Source organism: Bos mutus, chromosome 4 (genome assembly GCF_027580195.1).
Source record: "Bos mutus isolate GX-2022 chromosome 4, NWIPB_WYAK_1.1, whole genome shotgun sequence".
Taxonomy (NCBI): Eukaryota; Metazoa; Chordata; class Mammalia; order Artiodactyla; family Bovidae; genus Bos; species Bos mutus.
In genome coordinates this window covers 74,933,959-74,956,382 of record NC_091620.1, presented here as the reverse complement: position 1 = coordinate 74,956,382, position 22,424 = coordinate 74,933,959, and the positions used below count along the sequence as shown (strand labels likewise).

Below are 22,424 nucleotides of genomic sequence, written 5' to 3'. Positions count from 1 at the left end.
AAGGTCTGAGTGCATAATATGGGCCTTCTCTTCTTTCAGCTTCAGTGGGCTAAATGAGTTATTTGTTGGAAAATCCACAAATGTCAGTATTTTTCAGTTTTCATCTTGGACTAGTCAGAGTCCCCAGAAAAAAGAATTCCAGACTCCTGCCTGGAGGGAAAGATCTGGCAGCCAAATTCTGGATGCTGTGTTGGAAAAGTGCTGAGTATCTCTGCATTAAGCATTTAGTCACTTAATTCCCATTTTTACTTTTGTATCCAAGCTCTCAGTTTTACATGATGTCTTCCAGCCTGGCCACCTTCTGTTTTATTATCTGTAGAGTGGATAGTAGAGAGATTTTACTCCCCTCCTCCATCAGAGAACATTCAACAATATCTGGAGACATTTATTATTGTCATGACTGGAGGTATGGGGGGCAGGGGCTAGGTGCTACTGACATGTACTGGATAGAGAGCAAGGATGTAGTTAAACATCCCACAGTGCACAAAACAATCCCCCACTGTAAAGAATGATCTTGTCCAAATGTCAGTAATGCCACGGTTGAGAAATCTGGCTCTAGGAAATATATCTCAAATCTGGTGAGGATGACGAGGGGTAGTTGCCTGAAAGCATAGAATAGGGAAGGAGATCTATTGATGTAACTACTTCTCAAGAACTTTTAACCCAGTCTTCCTTACTTTAGCCATCGTCTTAACCCAGTTACAGAAGTATACAGTATTGCCAAGTTGAAGGTTATGGTGTAAATCCATTCTTTCCCCAGCTTTCTCTACTATTGGTTTAGGATTCAAAGTTGTCTCTGGTATGCTAAATTAATTCATCTATTTTCAGGTTTCCAAAATTTTGTTGCTTTTGTCTCCTACTGTTTTCCCTATCATTGTGGGCCCTTATCCTTCTTCTGCAGTTTTGGTAGCGTTTCAAGAGGGAACAAAATTATCAGGGTATATTTAATATGCCAAATTAATCCAGAACCAGAGACCTCTATTTCTTGACCTGGTGATATTATCTGTAGTATATTAAGAGAAAAGAAAGTAGGTTACAGTGCATTTTAGAAAGTATGATTCTATTCTTTAAAAAGCAAGACAAACCTTCTTTAACTATAATCTCTGTACATAGAAAAGAATTCTACGTCCTGGATGGTGGTATGACTTTGAATTTTTACTTTCATACTTTTAATATATGCAGTACAAAGATTTTGTAATGAGTATATATTCCTTTCAAAAACAGACGTCAAGAAAAATTGTCAAACACTTGAAAAATAAGACAAAAGACGGTTGCCTACCCTTTCACGTTTACTGGAACATTATTTTAACAGGTCCAACTGAGAAATTATACAAGGAATTATGCCGCTTTTTGGACATACTATTTATTATCGATTAGGGCTCAAATTCTACCTGTTGTATTTTTGTCTAAGAGAGATGCAGATTATTTCTGGTAGAAACTATAGCTCCAAGGTTATTGATTTGTTACCTTATAGGACTTTAACCAATTTTGGATTTAACCTAACAATCATGTTCCAACATTCTTTCTTCAGTTCCTGTAAATGCTCAGTTTGATCAAATGCTGAATGAACTGACATTATCATTTTGCTGGTTCTCTCATTAGTGAATTAAATAAATATTTGACACATTTTTATATTTGTATGAGAATTGTCTTTAACTTTTTCCAGGTACTACTTTTACACAAATGAAATCATAAAGCTACTTACAGTTTGGGGAAGGAGAACTCTTGATGAATACCTCAGATATGGCAAAGAAAAGTTCTATCATGAGTCCAACACCTAATTGCTACCCTGCCTGTGTTCTTTGGCAGTACTTCAATCTGACATGTCTGAGCTCTAACTCCTGCACATACCTTTGGACAGCCAGCAACACTGAGAGATGTGAGATTAATACAATAAATGGCCAATGCTTTAATAATTATATCTGATAGTTGGGGGCAATAAGAGACATCCAGATGTTCCAAGGTCAGTGAGCCTTTGCAGAATACCTGCAAGAAATTCCAAAGTTAGTGGTTTTCTTTTTTTTTTATTTTTCTTAGTCTTTATTCAAATTTTATGCCGTCTTACCCCACGGAAGTTTATTTAGTATGCATTTCAGCTCTTGAGATGTAGATGTGTTACATTTTGTTGCAAACAAAGAAGCCATTAAGTCCAAAATCTCCTTATAACAAAAGATACTCAGACATCACTTAACAGTTCAGTAATATTCAAATTCCTGCTAACATAATTTGGTTTTCTATCACTAATGGAATTTTACCCATATGGTTAGTACTTAGAGTTATATTCAGCTCAGTGGGTAGAAGAAAAGAAATCTGGAGATAAGAATTAGATGGCAAACACTCTGGGGTTGACGCTAAAATATAATGGAAAAAGCACAGTTTTTGGAATCAGACAGACTTGAGTTTTAATTTCATTCTACCACTTTATTAGCCTTGAAACCTTAGCAAGTCACTCAATTTTTCTGAGCCTCAGTTTCTTCAAGTTAGGGAAAATAATATCTACCCTCCAGCATTGTTCTGGAATGCCAAAATGTTCATCTAAAATTTCTAGGGCTAGAAAAGGTCTGGAAATCATTAAAAGTTCTTCCCTTTATCTTGGTTGTTCTTAATTTTCATTCCTACTTTCAGTAAAAAGAAAAAAAGCCTATATTAAAATTTACATACAGTGTCATTTGAGGGGCAGTTTAACATATTGATTAGTTCTTAGGAAAGATTGAGGGGAGGAGGAGACAGAGGATGAGATGTTGAATGGCATCACTGACTCAATGGACATGAGTTTAAGCAAATTCTGGGAGACAGTGAAGGACAGGGAAGCCTGGCCTGCTGCAGTCCATGGTGTCGCAAAGATTCAGACACGACTTAGCAACTGAACAACAAGCAGTCAATAAATATTAATTATTACTGGAATTTGCATATGATACCAGTAATAATAAAGATGCACATTTGTGTTGTACTTTGGAGAAAACCGAAAGATACTGGTTATTTTGCCCTAAGTCATCATCTTTTTCTGACCACAGTAACCATCAGTGATTCCTCTCCTCTGACCTCATACAAAACTTGTCTTTTTCAGCTGATTCAGCACTTACAGTACTTGACTCATTCCTGTTTTGTAGCTCAGTTTATATGGAGGTTTGTTTTCTCTAGCAACTAAGTGATGTCAGATATTGGAAGGGGCAGCTTGTAAGGAGATATTGAGGTCCCTGTTATTGGAGCTAATCAAGCATAGAGGGCACAACTAGGGAAATCTAGCTTTAAAGGATTGGAATTGGTCTTAAAACTCAGCTCACATTCAATAAGTTTTTCATTTAGAGTGCAATAAGTCTCTCAGAGGTACTGTCTGGAACTCTGCTTGCTTCTTATACCCCTTTCATAAGCATCATATTTAGACTACAGTAAGTTCTCAATAAATACTAGCTGCTTGCTCAATCTGTGAGTATCTTCAAGGATATAAAGACTTGTGTTTTAATAATACAGGAATTCTTATGTTGCAAGGGGTAGGATAACATTGTTTTCTATTTAGAGAGTGGATAGAGTTCAAGAAACCAGAGAAAATATAAAGCAAGAAGGAATAGTTGAACTATAAGAAAAACTTATTAAAAGATGAAACAAGCTTCAAAGGGAAATTCAAGTCTCTGCATGTCTGCAGACTCTTCAGAAGCATCTGTTAGTATCTTGGACTGCTTGAATCAGTTCTGCTTTAAGCCTTTTTAAAAGCTTTGATATTCTTTGAAGTTAAACTTTCTCAGAATTTTTAAATTACAGAAGAACTTATAAAAATGATTAATAAGGCCTATGATGCATTCATGGTAGCATTCTCATTCAGGGAAAATCTGAGGCACAAAGATGAGTCCAGGGCTTTATGTTTGGCATAAATCAGTGCAGATCCAAGAAATAAGTCAGAACTTTCCCTCTCTTACAATCCATATTTTCCTTTAGAGATTGTAAGTTGTATTAAGTACTTAAGCCTACAGGCATGTTTTTCAGCATAATCACTCATGAAATTCCATACCCCCCTTACCCATAAGATTATTTATGCTCTTCTGGCTACAATGCTTCAGGATCACACATATATTAATACTGTTGATTTTCTTATCTTGGAAAATGCTACTCTGAGCTTATTCAAAGTAAAAATCTTTTATAATGAAAATGGAGAGAAAGTACAAAAATTATCAAGTCATGGGATTGACTTTCATCCCATGTATCAACCAGTTTTGCCATGGGTTAGCAGTCTTGAGAAGGAAATGGCTACCCATTTCAGTATTCTTGCCTGGAGAATTCCATGGAGAGAGGAGCCTCGTGGGCTATTCCATGGGGTCGCAGAGTCAGACACAACTGAGTGACTAACACTTTGACTTTCTCAGCAGTCTTTAAGACAACTTCCAAATCTCTTAGTTAAATAATTTCTTCTCTGTATTTCATGAATTGAATCACTGTGTGGGGGCTTAATGACTGCATTCCTAAATTGGATATGTGGAAGAGACTGAATCTCACTAATATTTACCAAATGTGACAATAATGTGCTTCTGTCAAAATCCTAATTTAAACTACCTCAAAAGATGTCAGCTCGCAGTCTTAAAAAAGCTCACCTCATGGTGCATACTCATAAAACCATCTCTTGACTATTTATTTGCCTTATTAATTTCTAATTAATCCTGCTACAGAGTTCTGTGTGGGAGTAGGATACAGTTTTCTACTGATAATTATGGAGAATTCTTTTGCTATCATGAACCATTTTCTATAATGAAGGCTATTTGGGGCTAGTTGAAATACAACTTCCTCAATTCTAAGTTATAAACTGAATTCAAAGCTATAGTCTCTTATAATGCTTTGTCCCCATTAGGCCTCAGAACAGGTAGGAGTGGTGGTTGCCTGAGCACACTGAGCTGTGAAATCTGGGCCCTGGCACCAAAACCAAACTATCAGTGCCTAAGTGTCCACTACCATCCCTATCACCCCACTGATAAGATGCCTCCCCTGCATTCACGTGCTCCCTGCCAGGGAAACTAGGCTTAGCTTGGGCTCAGCGTTACAGGATTATACCACTTTTAGAGGAGCCTACTGTTTTTAAATACGGAGAGGACTGTGAAAGGGAGAAAGGGCAAGGCCAAGACCCAAAACAAATATTTCCAAAGATACTTTCACTGTGAAATTTCTTATCAGTTATATAGTGATTTGAGGGAATAAGCCACAGCTCAAATGTACTTTATTCTATGAAGTTTTTCCCAATTCCTCACTCTGGAAGTAATGACTCTCCAAAATTTCTGTAGCTTTAATTTTTTGTCCTTCTCACTTTCCACTTATATTATAGCTATTTATACAACTGTCTTATCTTCTGCATTGACTGTAGCTTCTTGAGGGCAGAGACCATGTCTAAATTATCTTGTGGCCAACATCTGGTATACAGATGAAGTTCAAGATGAGAGTTTCCAAAGAGAATGGAAAATGTCTCTCATCAAAGGAGTGAGGAGAATGAGCTCCCGTAGATTCCACTAAGCCCAGTCCTACCTGGCACTCTGTTCAGTAACTGCTAGTGAACAAGAGTAGTTAAGAGGACAGAGTTTGGAGTCCACTAGCCTAATTTAAAATCCTGCCACTTAGAAGCTCTGTCTCTCTAGATAAATTATCCAACTTTTCAATGTCTGAATGATCTCACTTGCAGCATGGGAATAAAATGGTATAGTTATTATGGCACCTACTTCATAGAGTTGTTAGGGGGATTAAGTGAATTAAGATAAATAAAGGAATTGAACAATGCCTGGAACATAGCAGTTAGTAAGTAATAGCTAGTAATATTATTTGTACCTACTGATTCTCTATGGGTATGATTTCAAAATTTTTAAAATCATCACACCATAATAAAAATATTTTGAGCATATACTTTCAAAAAATGTAAATTAAATGTACTTGTAAATTATATAGATATTCAAATATATATTATAAAGTATGTAAAAATAAAATATATGAGATAAAACTAAATCATAATAGAAGTTCTAATATTTTCTTGTCACACCAAAATAGATCATCTTGTTCACTTGCCAGAGTAAATGCTTTCTCTAGAGAAACCTACTCAATGGTATGCCTTTGGTTGTCAGTAAGCTTTAATGACATACTGGCTCTACAGACTCTAGGTATGGGTAAAAACAAGGGAATTACTTTTAAAGTATCAAATGTGACAAGTACATAAAAAGATGTCAAATATAAGAAAATTATAAACAGGTTGAGTGAGTGGAAGAAAATGCATATTGGAAGGAAGATCAGGAAGGTCAAAACAAAGTATCTCTGAATTATAATTTGAAATTAGGGCTGTTGAAAGAAAATCCTAGATTTTCATCTTCAAAAAAAATGAGCTAAGTTTGGACTACCCAAAGTTCAGTTAGGTATTTTTTTGTGGCTTGAAATATAACCAATATTTTTTTCCATTTTTAAAAAATAAGAAAAGGATATCAAGTGGCCAAGTTACCTGACACTCCAGCAACCCCATGAGAGCAAAAGGGTGAGGAAATTGCCTTTTTTTTTTTTGCTTTAAATGATTATTAATAATATTTTTAAAATTGAAGTGTGGTTGGTTGAAGTGTTGTATCGTGCTAATTTCTGCCGTAACTCAGTTATACCATATATGCAATATTTTTTGTATTCTTTTTCATTATGGTTTATCCCAGGAGATCAGCTATAGTTTCCTGTGCTGCACAGTAGGACCTTGTTGTTTTTCCATCCTATGTATATTAGTTACATCTGCTAATCCCAAACTCCCAGTCCTTCCTTCTCCCAGCTCCCTCCCCTTTGGCAACCACAAGTGTGTTCTGTATATCTGTGATTCTGTTTCTGTTTCATAGATAATTTCATTTGTGTCATATTTTAGATTCCACATATAAGTGATATCATATGGTATTTGTCTTTCTCTTTCTGACTTCACTTAGTATGAAAATCTCTCCATGTTTCTACAAATGGCATTATTTCGTTCTTTTTATGGCTGAACAGTATTCCATTGTATATGTGTGCCACATCTTTATTCATCTGTCAGTGGACATTTACTTTGTTTCCATGTCTTGGCTATTGTGAATAGTGCTGCTATGAACATAGGGTACATGTATCTTAAAAAAGATACATTAATTTAAAAATTAATAATTTTATCTGTGTATATGCCCAGAAGTGGGATTGCTAGACATTATGGTAGTTCTTTTTTTTTTAGTTTTCTAAGTGACCTCCATAATGGTCTCCATAGTAGTTGTACCAATTTACATTCCCACCAGCAGTGTAGAAGGGTTTCTCTTTCTCCATACCCTCCCCAGCATTTGTTATTTGTAGACTTTTTTTAGTGATGACCATTCTGACAGCTGTGAGATTGTACCTCATTGCAGGGTTGATTTGCATTTCTCTAATTATTAGTGATGTTGAGCATCTTTTCATGTGTCATCTGTATTTATTCTTTGGATAAATGTCTATTAAGATCTTTGGGCAGAGAAATTACTTAAGCTATAATAATCAGCTTTAAAGAATTGATGGGTTTCTATTTGCACAGTCAGCCCTCGACTTCTTATTTTTTCTCCTTCTTTCCCAAGAAAACGGCAACTCAGAACTTTAAGGACAAAGTCACAGTGTCATCCTGTGACCTCTTCCATTTAAGAATCTCTATTGAATAATGAGTTCATCAACTGTTATTGATGCTTTGATCTCCAATTTTGGTGCATAATGGAATAAGAGATGATGTAATCAAGGGAGGTTCCTGGTCTAGAAGAAAAACAAAGGGCCAGGAATTTGAAGTTGTGTCTGTGACCTTGGGCAAGTTACTTAACTTCAAATTTCCTCATCTTTAAGAGGAGAATGAAAACAACTGTCTATCTCTCAGGTTTATTGGAAGGTAGAGAGAAAATGTGTACTCCAGGATCCCTTTGCAGACGTAATACCCTGTGTAAATGCTGACTTTTTGTCTGTCAGCAGTGGAACCAGAGAGGCTGTAGAACAATCCTGCCTGCCAATTAAGACATGAGAATACCACCTTACCACCTTCAACGTGCTGGAGGGTTTGAGATGAAGAAATATCATGCACACAATTTAACTGGAAGTTAACAAAGAGGATTATTAGAAGTCATGACATAGAAAAACCACAGCTTCTATCAGACATGCTTCAGGTGCTCAGTTCATGTCAGGTGAGGTGCAATGAGCCTAGGCATGCTGCATAAAAGAGAGATCAAAAGCACATTAGCCACTTAGGCTTAAGAAGCATAAACTCATACTATTGTAGGAAAGTGAGATTCTGACATTTATTTTTCCTGCCCTTTTATTTTTGCCTTCAGATAATCTGACTTTGGGCAAGTTTTAGATTACATAGGATAAACTAATGTTCCAGGGACAGCTTAAATTGAGAGAGGCCTCCAAAGGATTATCTTCCTATAACATATTCTCTCATAGCTCTTTTCTGTGGATGTTCAACATGAAAATAACAGATGTGTGCATTCATTTAATGAATCTATCAGCATTTCAGTTGTTGGAGAATGGTTCTCTCCAGTGGGAGTAGGCAAGAAGCCAGTACTTGTGCGGGGTGTTCTCAGTTTCCGCTGTTTATCAGACATGAAAACATGGTACCCAAGACTCCATTATGCCTTGAACAGTAGAGACTGTGGGAAAATGACAGGCTTTCAAATCCCACATCCTCTGAAGTGCTGGCAAATTTTTAATTCTATTGAATTGCCTCAACAATTGGAAACACACTAGCATAAGGAGCAGTGGAGAATTCTGAGCTTATTTCTTTTGCTCATAGCCTTTGAAAAGAGAATAAAGCCTAGGTATCTTGGTAGGAGTTTGTGACTCAGTTGATTTCAGGTCCTTAGTTCTCTAAAGAGTATTTTGTTCTATTATAAATAGACTGTTCTTGGCATGGGTAGCCATGAAGCATCAATTTCTGTAACAAAGCTCATACTTATTCCAGGTTCTGTGGGAGGTGCTTTTTCCATAAGGTTTCAGATACCCAGTTCTTAATTCTACCAGAGGGATTCCTTAGTTCCTTCTTCTGAGACCATGTGAAATAATTCTGAACCTGAGATCTTCTGATATCTTCATCATAGACTGTTTAGTCAGTTACTTCCTAATAATAACCCATATTAGTGGATAAGATAAAGAATTTTCCTGAGTGGTATAGCCAAGAGATAAAGTGTCCAGACGTCTGGATGCCCCATCTTCCCACATGCAGGAGATTTCATAGCTTCTACTGCACCAGAGGCCAAGAATTGTGGCCGTTTTGGAAATGGATCTTCTGTTTGTTGCTTCCCTTACAATCAATAAACATAACTGTATCCCTGGGGAAGAGGTGGAGTTATTGAAATCCCATGCTTTGATAATTCTTAAATGGTTTAATCTTGGAAACCAAATAGAAATCAATGTTTTTTTTTAAACATTGTTGCCATGTGGAGCCAACACATCTAATCCATCTTTGGCACTGTAAGTTATTCTGTGTCAAAGCCCACTAAAACTGATTTTGGTTTAGTACTAGAGGGTGAGGTCTATGAACTGATGAGAGTGAGTGATGAGAGTCTGGTATAAACAACATTTTATAACTATTCAGAAAGTTTAGTAATTCAAAGTAGGAGTTTAAGATCAGAAAAGAGTCACTGGAGAGTCATTCAGTTCTTGTTTTTAGGTCAAGAATGAATCCAGGATGAGTGCTAGGGCAAAACAAGAATCCAGTTTTTCTTACACTTGCAGAACAGGCTGGCCATAGGCAATTATTAAGGAGGAAGATGCAGATAGGACTGTTGGGGAACGAGGCCTTTCCAACCTGAGTAGCCATGTAGATGCTCCATGCTAGTTGTAAGGGTTTCAGTTCTCTAGCGCAGGGAGTCCAGGGTACAGGACTGAAAACCCTGAATCCTCAGTCTTCAGTTGGACTCAGCCTGGAGCAGACCCATATCTATAGAACCATTCAACTTACTAAACATTCCTGGGTCAAGCTGAAAGCCAGATGAACAGCCATGGATCTTGCTTTGCTGTTCTCCCAGCTATGAAATAGCTTATAATTTGCCCCATATGGCCACACTTCCCCTGTCCCTTATTCCTTGATCTTTCCTCTCTTCTCCCCTTTCTGTTTGCAAGTCAAGGTAAATCTGTTACTAAAGGTCAAATAAAAAGTAAAATCAAAAGTTTGTAAGTCAGGATAAAAGAGGTCAAAACACACTGAAGATTAAAGGGGAAAAGGAACTTATTATCTCAAGTGTCCAAGCAGTTAGGGCAAAATTAAGGATCTCAAAAAAGAAGAGTCCCTAAGAGAACAATGAGGGATGTGGAGGTTCTAGCACCTCCACTGCTGCTTTTACCCAAAACCAAAAGTTATCAGATACCTTTGTGATCATCAGAGAATATGACAGTAACCTAGACTTTATCTGGGCTCTTAAAATTCATCAGCAGTGCCATTTGCAAGATACCAGTAAACCAGCTTGTGAAGAATATAAACAACAAGCTAGACAGAAAAGACAACAGAGAGTAGATGAAGCTGAATCACTACCACATGCCTCTTATCTCTCTTATATGGTTATAAGTCCTACCCACTGCATTCTGATTAGAGGGTTTTAAAAGGTAGATAGCCTTCTATGTTGGAGAAGGCAATGGCATCCCACTCCAGTACTTTTGCCTGGAAAATCCCATGGACGGAGGAGCCTGTTGGGCTGCAGTCCATGGGGTTGCTAGAGTCAGACACGACTGAATGACTTCACTTTCACTTTTCACTTTCATGCATTGGAGAAGGAAATGGCAACCCACTCCAGTTTTCTTGCCTGGAGAATCCCAGGGATGGGGAAGCCTGGTGGGCTGCCATCTCTGGGGTCGCACGGAGTCGGACATGACTGAAGCAACTTAGCAGCAGCAGCAGCAGCCTTCTCTGTTAGAGATAATAAATTTTTTTTTAATTTTTTTCATTAAAAAATAATAATAAATAAAGAGGAGGCCATGACTGGATTTGAAGAACAACAACAGTTACCTACATCTGAATCTTCCCCTGTTCCCAAAGCCATAAAATCTATTGAGAGGACAAATAAAACTCCATAGGACCCATACATTCATCATTACTAGGACACAGAGAACACCTCACATTACCTATACATAGAGTAAAAACAGAAACAAACTCCAGCAGAGCTCCCTTAGCCACCATGAGTCTGTGGGTAAAGAGTGGGAGAGCGGATGCTTAAGACTGTCTTCAGAGTAAAGGGATGACGAGAGCTGAGAGGATGCACAGACAAAATCACTCCCAAGAAAATAAAGTGCAGCAGTAAATGCCAAAAATGCTGAATCAGACTTGGTAGTTCATAGCCCTGGACACCTGACTTGGCTATGGAAAACAGCTTGAAAATGAGGGTACCACAAACTTCCCAGGCAGCCAAATCAGAATCGTGGTTGTTGTTGTTACTGTTCAGTTGCTCAGTCGTGTCTGACTTTTTGTGAACTCATGGACTGCAGCGCGCCAGGCTTCCCTGTCCTTCACTGTCTCTGGGAGTTTGCTTAAATTCCTGTCTGTTGAGTCGATGATGCCATCCAACCATCTCATCCTCTGTCTCCCCCTTCTCTTGCCCCCCAATCTTCAATCCAGAAGCATGGCCATCATCCTTAACCATAGCTTGACCCTGTCCCATCCAAACCATGACCATTCTGTGGATTTGCTATCCAGATAGTCTCCCATTCATTCTCTTCTGTTGCTGTTCAGGCTGCCATCTTCTCTCCCCTGGACTATAACAAAAACCTCTCAACATATTTCTACCTTTAATAGTGATAGCAGTTCTTTCTCCCCTCTGATCTTCAATCCATCTTCTATATTGCTTATTAAAGTGATTTTCCAACAGATAGGCTCTCATTGTCATTCCCATGCTGGATTAAGTGTCTCAACTGAATCCTTCTGTGGCTTCGTTAATCACAGCATAATGGCAAGAATTGTCACTCTGGAATAAGACATGTTATACCCCAGCTCACATGCTTGCTTGTTTCATTATTTGGGGTAAGATTCATAACCTCTCTGAACTTCAGTCTCCTTATCTGTAAAGTGGAATCAAAAGTATTACCTACCTCATAAAGTAGCTAATTACTGAATGGGAAATACTTAGAACAGTGTCTAGCATGTAGCAGATGCTAAATTAATGTTACAATGACTAAGTGGTATTGGATTTTTCTAAGTCTCTTTATTCTACTAGACCCAGACTCAATATTCTTTAAAGATTTTAGAATGATTTCTATTTTCAAAAACAGATTATCTCAGTGTCCACTACATAGAAAGTCCAGTCCAAATGTTTTCAGTTCAGTCACTGAGCAAACTGTCCCATTTTCATAAAATCAGTTAATCTGATTTAGACAGATTATTGTCTTTACATGAGGGCGTGGAATTCTTCATTCAAGTTGAACTTAATCATCTAAAGTTTTCTCCAATTTTGTAATTGCAAATAAAATTCTAGTGTTGTACTAAGGAAACTGAAGATCTTTCTGGAAGAACATGACCAAAGAAAATACTTGAACCTTGGGGCAGCCACAGGCCCCATCTATATAAGCACAGCCAGACACACTGCAGAGAGCTCACAACAGCCACAGGTGCCATGCTTGACAGTGACCACCTACCTGCCCAACTTACCTATGGGTCTCTGCTCTTGGCTCCAGCGACTTTCAGTTCCTTACTTCATTGCTGGGCCTCAAGATCTGATTCAGAGCCCACTGTACATTGGTCATCCCTTTTTGGATGCCACTGATTCAGCCAACATCCAGGGATCCAAAACTCATGTTCCAGACTTCCAGTTTCCAGTCTGTCATGGAAGTCTGGAACTTATCAGTCCCATCCTCAAAACAAGAAAAAAGCTGAGCAAACTGAAAATCAGCAGCTCTCCTTAGATCTGTCAGATAATTGAGGTCATAAAACAAACCACCACTGTCAAAATTGGAGAGTCAGGCAAATACAGAGAATTAGGGCTTACTAGTCACAAAGAGTTGGACACAACTGAGTGATTTCACCCTCACTTTTCACTTTCATGGACTGGAGAAGGAAATGGCAACCCACTCCAGTGTTCTTGCCTAGAGAATCCCAGGGACAGAGGAGCCTGGTGGGCTGCCATCTATGGGGTTGCATGGAGTCAGAAACGACTGGTGACTTAGCAGCGGCAGCAGGAGCAGCAGGAGTGGGGAAACTTGTGGCTGGAGCCAGTACAAGTAGGCACACTGAAAGGGTAATTGACTAATTGCTGGAAACCGAGAATGGAGTAGCCTGAGAGAAAAATTCCTGGCGGGCCAACCTTAAGTGGGCCTACAGACTTTCGTGAGCTTTACCTCTAGGAGGGCCTCTAAGAGGGCCTCTAAGTTCTGACAGCAGAGACTTAAGGGGAGGAATAAAGTATTTAGTAACCATTTTGAAATAATGCTCTGGACATATGCAAGGCTGGTTCAAAATTCAAAAGTCAACTAATGTAATTCATCACATCAATAGTCTAAAGAAGAAAAACTATATGATCATATCAAAGATTGTATTTGACAAAATCCAACACACATTACTGAAAAACACTCTCAGCAAGACTAGGAATAGAGGGAAGGTTCTTTCAACATGGTAAAGAACATGTACAAAAAATCTATAGCTAACATCATACTCAGTGAAAAGAAACCTGTGGTTTCCCTGTAAGATCAGGAATGAAACAAGGATGTTTTCCCTTTTCACTCTTATTCCACACCATACTGGAAGTCCTAACTAATTCAGTAAGAAAAAGAAATAGAAGGTATATAGATAGAGAAGAAAAAAAAATGCCTGTGTTTGCAGATGGTATGACTGTTAGGTAGAAAATCGCAAAGAATTAACAAAAAGCCAAAACAAAAACATACCAACTACTAGAACTAATAAGCAATTATAACAAAGTTGCATGATATAAAATTAGTATACAAAAAGGAATGTTCTGTATGTTCATTTTGTCCCTGTAGACCTTTTTCCTCCAAGATTTGACAAGCCTTGCTCATACATAGGTGGGCAGTAAGAGGGCTTAAACAGAGAGGCCTGCCTTTGTAGTATGTGAACATGATGCACAGTGTTATGAGATTGTAACAGAAGTAGATATGGAGTCAGGCTGAGTAAAGATGGAAAAAAAAAAAAAACATCTGGGGGCTTAGGGCACATACACGTTGCCAAAAGCAAAAGGGTTAATTTAGTGCCTAAGTATGTACATCAATATCCTGCATGTTATACTAATTTAACTGGGATGTTGGGAAATATGTCTAAAATCATAATCCTAATTAAAAACAACGATCCATTTCCTTTTTACTTTGTATATTCTCTTATAGCATTCTCAAGAATAGTAGTAATTAATTATGTAATGTCATAGAATTGCTTAATACTCTTATACATACATATGTTTAATCAATTATAATTTAGGTGCCACTAAAAAATGCACCCAGGGATCAAACCCACGTTCTTGCTCATCACAGGCAGATTCTTTACTACTGAGCCACCTGGCAAGCCCCCCAAAATGCACTGGTTCATTCATAGGAATAAAACTTTTTTAATTGTTTCTTCTAAAAGCATATTCGAAACATTTCCTTACCATAGGAAAAGGAGTCTTGCCATTTACATAGATTCTTAATTTTTTAAAGTATAAACAAAAAGATAATTCTTTTTTTAAAAAAAATAGACTTTATTTTTTAGAAGAGTTTTAGGTTCGCAGCAGAATTAAGCAAAAGTTACAGAAATTCCCCATATTATCTCCTACCCCCACAACATGCATAGCCTCCCCTATTATCAACATGCCCCACCAGAGCGGTATGTTTGTTACAATTGATAAACCTGTATCAACACATCATAATCACCCAAAGTCCATAGTTTACATTAGGGTTCCCTCTTGGAATTGTACATTCTATTAGGTTTGACAAATGTATAATGACATGTACTCACCATGATAATATCATACAGAGCAGTTTCACTGCCCTTAAAATCCTCTGTGCTCCACCTTTCAATCTCTTCCTCCCCTATAGGTTTTGATCTTTTTACTGTCTTCATAGTTTTGCCTTTCCAGAATGTCATATAGTTGGAATCATACAGTACTTAGCCTTTTCAGATTGGCTTCTTTCATGGTAATAGCATTTATACTTCCTCCATGTCTTTTCTCAACTTGGTGTCTCTTTTCTTTTTATTGCTGAATAATGTTCCATTGTCTGGATGTTTATTTATCTATTTACCTATAGAAGAACATGCTGGATGCTTATTTTGGCAATTATAAAGAAAACTCCTATAAACATCTGCATGAAGGTTTTTTTTGTGTACGTATACTTTTAGCTGAGCTTTGATGCTTTGCAGGATTTATCTCCCATTCTTTGAAACAAATATGTCTAGTCAAGGCTTCCAATATACCTCCCACATTTGTTCGTTGATGTAGTGAACCCTTGAGATATTCTGCAGTATATCCAGATGTTTCACATCCTTTCAGTTTGAACTGGAAGGATGGACTCTTCCAAGTTGACTTAAATTGAAGCAAGAGGGCTGGGCCTCTGCCTCATAGTATCAACCAGCAACTGGATTAGCTCTGATCCAGGGAAGAGGCCTACCCTGGGATACAGCAGCTCCTGAGGAAGGACTCAGCTGGGGGAGTGAGTGCCTTATCACTGTCCCCCGCAACTCACCAGCTGAAACCATGGAACTCAGGTTGGGACTTGAACCCATGGTCTTTAAACCGAGATCACACACCTGATCTCAGGAATTAATGAAACTCAGGTTCTTGATGTCTCATTGCAGAAAGAATTCAGTGAGAGACAAAGTGATAGGTAATTATTTAGAGAGAAACACACTCCACAGGCAGAATGTGGGTCATCTCAGAAGGTGAGAGCAACCAAAAAGATAATTCCTTAAAAAACTAATTTTTATTTGCCTTGAATAGTGACCACAATTTATTTGGTATTAGTTAGTTTGTTAGTTCAATCATTCAGTCGTGTCTGACTCTTTGAGACCCCCTGGACTGAAGTACGCCAGGCCTCCCTGTCCATCACCAGCTCCCGGAGTATACTCACTCATGTCCATTGAGTTGGTGATGCCATCCAACCATCTTATCCTCTGTTGTCTCTTTCTCTTCCCATCTTCAATGTTTCTCAGCCTCAGGGTCTTTTCAAATGAGTCAGTTCTTTGCATCAGGTGGCCGAAGTATTGGAGTTTCAGCGTTAGCATCAGTCCTTCCAATGAGTATTTAGGATTGATTTCCTTTAGGATTGACTGGGTGGATCTCCTTACAGTCCAAGGGACTCTCGAGAATCTTCTCCAACACAACAGTTCAAAAGCATCAATTCTTCGGCACTCAGCTTTCTTTATAGTCCAACTCTCACATCCATACATAACTACTGGAAAAACCATAGCTTTGACTAGATGGACCTTTGTTGGCAAAGTAATGCTCTGCTTTTTAATATGCTGTCTAGATTGCTCATAACTTTTCTTCCAAGGAGCAAGGGTCTTTTAATTTCATGGCTGCAGTCACCATCTACAGTGATTTTGGAGCCCCAAAAAATAAAGTCTGCCACTGTTTCCACTGTTTTCCCATCTATTTGCCATGAAGTGATGGGACCAGATGCCATGTTCTTAGTTTTCTGAATGTTGAGTTTTAAGTCCATTTTTTTCACTCTCCTCTTTCACTTTCATCAAGAAGCTCTTTAGTTCTTCTTCGCTTTTATTGATATTTCTCCTGGCAATCTTGTTTGGTATTCAGTTCAGTTCAGTTGATCAGTCGTGTCCGACTCTTTGCAACCCCATGAATCGCAGCACGCCAGGCCTCCCTGTCCGTCACCAACTCCCAGAGTTCACTCAAACTCACGTCCATTGAGTCGGTGATGCCATCCAGCCATCTCATCCTCTGTCGTCCCCTTCTCCTCCTGCCCCCAATCCCTCCCAGCACCAGAGTCTTTTCCAATGAGTCAACTCTTCGCATGAAGTGGCCAAAGTACTGGAGTTTCAGCTTTAGCATCATTCCTTCCAAGGAAATCCCAGGGCTGATCTCCTTCAGAATGGACTGGTTGGATCTCTTTGCAGTCCAAGGGACTCTCAAGAGTCTTCTCCAACACCACAGTTCAAAAGCATCAATTCTTCAGCACTCAGCCTTCTTCACAGTCCAACTCTCACATCCATACATGACCACTGGAAAAACCATAGCCTTGACTAGACGGACATTTGTTGGCAAAGTAATATCTCTGTTTTTCAATATGCTATCTAGGTTCATCATAATTTTTCTTCCAAGGAGTAAGCATCTTTTAATTTCATGGCTGCAGTCACTGTCTGCAGTGATTTTGGAGTCCAAAAATATAAAGTCTGACATTGTTTCTACTGTTTCCCCATCTATTTCCCATGAAGTGATGGGACTGGATGCCATGATCTTCATTTTCTGAATGTTTGAGCTTTAAGCTAACTTTTTCACTCTCCACTTTCACTTTCATCAAGAGGCTTTTTACTTCCTCTTCACTTTCTGCCATAAGGGTGGTGTCTAAGATGTATACATATATTTAATCTACACACATATACTCAAAAATTGGGTTTCCCTGGTGGCTCAGCTGGTAAAGAATCCACCTGCAGTGCAAAAGACCTGAGTTTGATCCCTGGGCTGGGGAAATCCCCTGTAGAAGGGAAAGGCTACCCACTCCAGTATTTTAGCCTGGAGAATTCCACAGACTGTGTATAGTCCATGGGGCTGTAAAGAGTCAGACACTACTGAGTGACTTTCACTTTCTCCTGCATTGCAGGCAGGTTCTTCACCATCTGAGTCACCAGGTTAAGGGAATATAAAAAGCAGTTAGACTAAATAATTTTATTTATTCCATTGGTTCTATTCAAACAACTTAATAAAACAAAACTTCTAATATATTTGTACCATACCATCTCAGTTAAAGGGGCTTCCCAGGTGGTGCTATTGGTAAAGAATCTGCTGCCAAATGCAGGTGACACAGGAGACACGGGTTTGATCCCTGGGTTTGGAAGAGGAAATGGCAACCCATTCCAGTATTCTTACCAGTAAAATTCCATGGACAGAGGAGCCTGGCGGGCTATAGTCTGTGGGGTTGCAAAGAGTCGGACATGACTGAGCAACTGAGCACACACACACATCGCAGTTAAACCAATTCTTTTGCCAAACTTGACGGTCTGTTATTTAAATTCACCAAATGCTCAAGGAAAAAAGTTTCTTGAGAAATGCCCAGCTATGACTATATCAGACATTGCTTCCAAAATGAGTGTCTTTCAAGAGTACCAAATAATTTCAGTTTAACATGATCATTGAATGTCTAATGTTCTCAGGAAAAAAACCAAAGTTGGGAAAAGTAATTAAAACCAGATCCTAAAAACTTAATACATCTGAGGCTCCAGATATTCAAACTTCATATGCTGTGGTTTCCAGTAAAACTAAAATGAGGTAATTTTTTATTCTTATTATGTTCATGACTCTTGCAAAACCAAGCCAGGGTAAAAATGCTTATCGTCTCCTTTTTCTCATTAAATCATTATGTAGTTTTCAATGTCGTATGCCAAAAAGCGAGTTCCCTACCTTCTAAATAACAAGAAATTTCCTGATAAATTTAGGATAATCTAAACATCTCAATTTAATCACGTTTGTTTCAAATCCAGATAAAGAATCGTGAAATTGGCTTATGTATCACTTTCTCCTCCTCCCTCTTTATTTCATCTCTTTTGGAACTTAATAATTAGGCTGGAGGAGGAAAGGAGGAGAAAGATTACCACATGCCCATTAGTGTTAACCTTGAAACCTTGGAAGAGGTAAAAAGAGATCAAAAGTCACAGCATTTCAGTGTGAGCATACAGTCACACATACACATACACACACATCACATACACTCCAAAAGCAGGGAGGAGAGGAGAAAAAAAGGGATGATGAGAAAGAGAAAAAAAAAATTTTTTCACGAACTTGAATAGAACAGCCAATCTTGTGCAACTGATAATTAAATAATTCTGTATTTCCATGCTCCTGTATCCCCATCTTTTGTTTTCTTTTAGATCACTGAAATCAATATATCAATAAAAGACTACATTTTTAAAAGCTATACCAAACTCAGCTGTATGATCATACAGTTAGCATATAGGTAAACTTTTTCATCTAAAATCTCAGAGCACCTAAAAATAGTATGATTTTCAGGCTTCCAAGAGGGAAAATAAAAAGGCCATGGCAGGAAGCACTGGCTTCCTGATACTTAGCTTCAAACTTTGGTGAGCACTCTCTTTCATTCCAAGACGCACTTTTAAATGAATCAGTCAGTTCAGTTCAGCCGCTCAGTCATGTCCAACTCTGCGACCCCATGAATCACAGTGCACCAGGCCTCCCTGTCTATCACTAGCTCCCGGAGTTCACCCAGACTCATGTCCATCGAGTCGATGATGCCATCCAGCCATCTCATCCTCTGTCCTCCCCTTCTCCTCCTGCCCCCTATCCCTCCCAGCATTAGGGTCTTTCCCAATGAGTCAACTCTTCACATCAGGTGGCCAAAGTATTAGAGTTTCAGCTTCAGCATCAGTCCTTCCAATGAACACCCAGGACTGATCTCCTTTAGGATGGACTGGTTGGATCTCCTTGCAATCCAAGGGACTCTCAGGAGTCTCCTCCAACACCACAGCTCAAAAGCATCAATTCTTCAGTGCTCAGCTTTCTTCACAGTCCAGCTCTCACATTGATACATGATATGTCATCACAATAGGGGGTTTTAATACTTCTGAATGATTTGTAGTTATTGATCAAATGTAATTGATCACCATAAAGGAAATATAATCCAATATTAGAAATGTTAATACCTGTTTAATTTTAATAACCTTTACTCTGTTGCCTTGTTAAATACCTTTTGAATGCTTGACTAGATCATATACATGGATAAAGTTTTATGTAAATTCATGTTTAATCCTTAAATGAACTGCAGTACATAAATCATGGTTTAACCTTAGAGGAACCTCTTGGCTTTTTCTTCTCGTAGGTTACACACATTATAACCCCTTTCCTTATTGTAGAGTTACAATCTTGCCCTATGCAAGTTGTTGCTCCTCTCTGGGATCTTTGCTTTGAAAAATAGTGTTTGTTCTTTTTACCTTTTTATACAGTTGAATGTACTACTAGGTAGATTTCTTAGAAATTGCTAGAAATTTGGCAACCAGGATCTGAAACTGGGAGAAATTCACATTGTTTGACATTATTGCCTCCTAAAGGAGACTTCTTTTTTTTTTTTTCTTTCCCTTCCCTTCTTTTTAAAGGAGACTTCTTATCAATGTTACATTTTCCTGTTCAGTACCATTACACTGTCCCGATACAATGAAGTACAGTGAAAATCATTTGAAAACAATTTTTCCCACTAGGTTATGTTGACCATCAACCATTTAGAATAGTGGTTCTCTGTTTCTACTCTTCATTTCTGTAAAATTATATTAGTTTGCTGAGAAGGCATAGGACTTTGGACTGTTTAAGCCCTCTGGGCCTTAGTTTCCTCACTTGTAAAATTGCAGAGATGGTTTAGATGATTCTAAGATCCCTTCAGCTTCAGAATGGTGAAATTCTATGCTAAAGTCTAGAACACCATTTGACCTGGCACTCTCTGTAGCCCAACAGTTCATATAATGTTTGAACACTCTCCTATTAGCTATGTTAGAACTTCTTGAAATTTTCATTTCAAATTTATGGAAGACAGCTTAACTTCAGGTCTGCCATGCTCTGGTGGACTTTTCAGCTAATATTTGCATTATCTTTCTACATGTGAGATGACTTCTTTTATGTCAATAAGAGTTTGTATTTAAATTATTTTTCTGAGTTTAATCCCAGATTTTCATATTTTCTGGGGTTTCTGAACTCTCAGGATACTTTAAATGGGGTTTCCAATGCATTTAACAGTTTCCACATTCCTAGATTATTAGTTCTGTTTAAAAATGCTATCTTCCACTATTTTACTAATCAGTAACCAGATTTTTTGAATGCTTTATTGACTATGCCAAAGCCTTTGACTGTGTGGATCACAATAAACTGTGGAAAATTCTGAAAGAGATGGGAATACCAGACCACCTGACCTGCCTCTTGAGAAATTTGTATGCAGGTCAGGAAGCAACAGTTAGAACTGGACATGGAACAACAAACTGGTTCCAAATAGGAAAAGGAGTACGTCAAGGCTGTATATTGTCACCCTGCTTATTTAACTTCTATGCAGAGTACATCATGAGAAACGCTGGACTGGAAGAAACACAAGCTGGAATCAAGATTGCCGGGAGAAATATCAATAACCTCAGATATGCAGATGACACCACCCTTATGGCAGAAAGTGAAGAGGAACTAAAGGGCCTCTTGATGAAAGTGAAAGTGGAGAGTGAAAAAGTTGGCTTAAAGCTCAACATTCAGAAAATGAAGATCATGGCATCCGGTCCCATCACTTCATGGGAAATAGATGGGGAAACAGTGGAAACAGTGTCAGACTTTATTTTTCTGGGCTCCAAATTCACTGCAGACAGTGACTGCAGGCATGAAATTAAAGGACGCTTACTCCTTGGAAGGAAGGTTATGACCAACCTAGATAGCATATTCAAAAGCAGAGACATTACTTTGCCAACAAAGGTTCATCTAGTCAAGGCTATGGTTTTTCCTGTGGTCATGCATGGATGTGAGAGTTGGACTGTGAAGAAGGCTGAGCGCTGAAGAATTGATGCTTTTGAACTGTGGTGTTGGAGAAGACTCTTGAGAGTCCCTTGGATTGCAAGGAGATCCAACCAGTCTATTCTGAAGGAGATCAGCCCTGGGATTTCTTTGGAAGGAATGATGCTAAAGCTGAAACTCCAGTACTTTGGCCACTTCATGCGAAGAGTTGACTCATTGGAAAAGACTCTGGTGCTGGTAGGGATTGGGGGCAGGAGGAGAAGGGGACGACAGAGGATGAGATGGCTGGATGGCATCACCAACTCGATGGACATGAGTCTCAGTGAACTCCAGGAGTTGGTGATGGACAGGGAGGCCTGGCATGCTGCGATTCATGGGGTCACAAAGATTCGGACACGACTGAGCGACTGATCTGATCTGATCTGATCTGAACCAGATTTTGCCCTAGTTCAATACAAGTATGATATATAATTTCAGTTGTCTTCTTTTAACAGCAAACTGAGATGCTTAATGTTGTGATAAACACCATGTATGGCTTGCTCGCAATAACTACTTTATGACTTCCTATCTATCACTCAACACCAAGTCTAGGAAATTTACTTCTCATGAGTTCTTAAATTACCATTTGAGCATACAATCATTTATCTTATCCAATTACTTATCTCATGCTTTCCATCCTGGCAAAGTATACTACCAATTATGTTTGAATAACTTAGTCCCTAATGGTTAAGTACCTGGTATAATTTTTCAGACTCCCCCAATTTTCATGGTTAGATGATATAACATTTCTTTCTACAGAACATTTCTGTTATATTGATATGAGAAGACTTTTACCAC

The 22,424-nt window shown here is 38.5% G+C and overlaps 1 protein-coding gene across 1 annotated transcript in view; it reads right to left on the bottom strand.

The window, feature by feature from the left end:
* The window catches only part of FBXL13 (F-box and leucine rich repeat protein 13), a 220,013-nt gene that overhangs the window by 13,303 nt on the left and 184,286 nt on the right, over positions 1-22,424 (bottom strand). Inside the window, exon 19 of the mRNA XM_014478077.2 lies at positions 1,852-1,986. Within this exon, the coding sequence (XP_014333563.2) occupies positions 1,852-1,986 (135 nt within the window). The remainder of the gene's footprint in view (positions 1-1,851; positions 1,987-22,424) is intronic.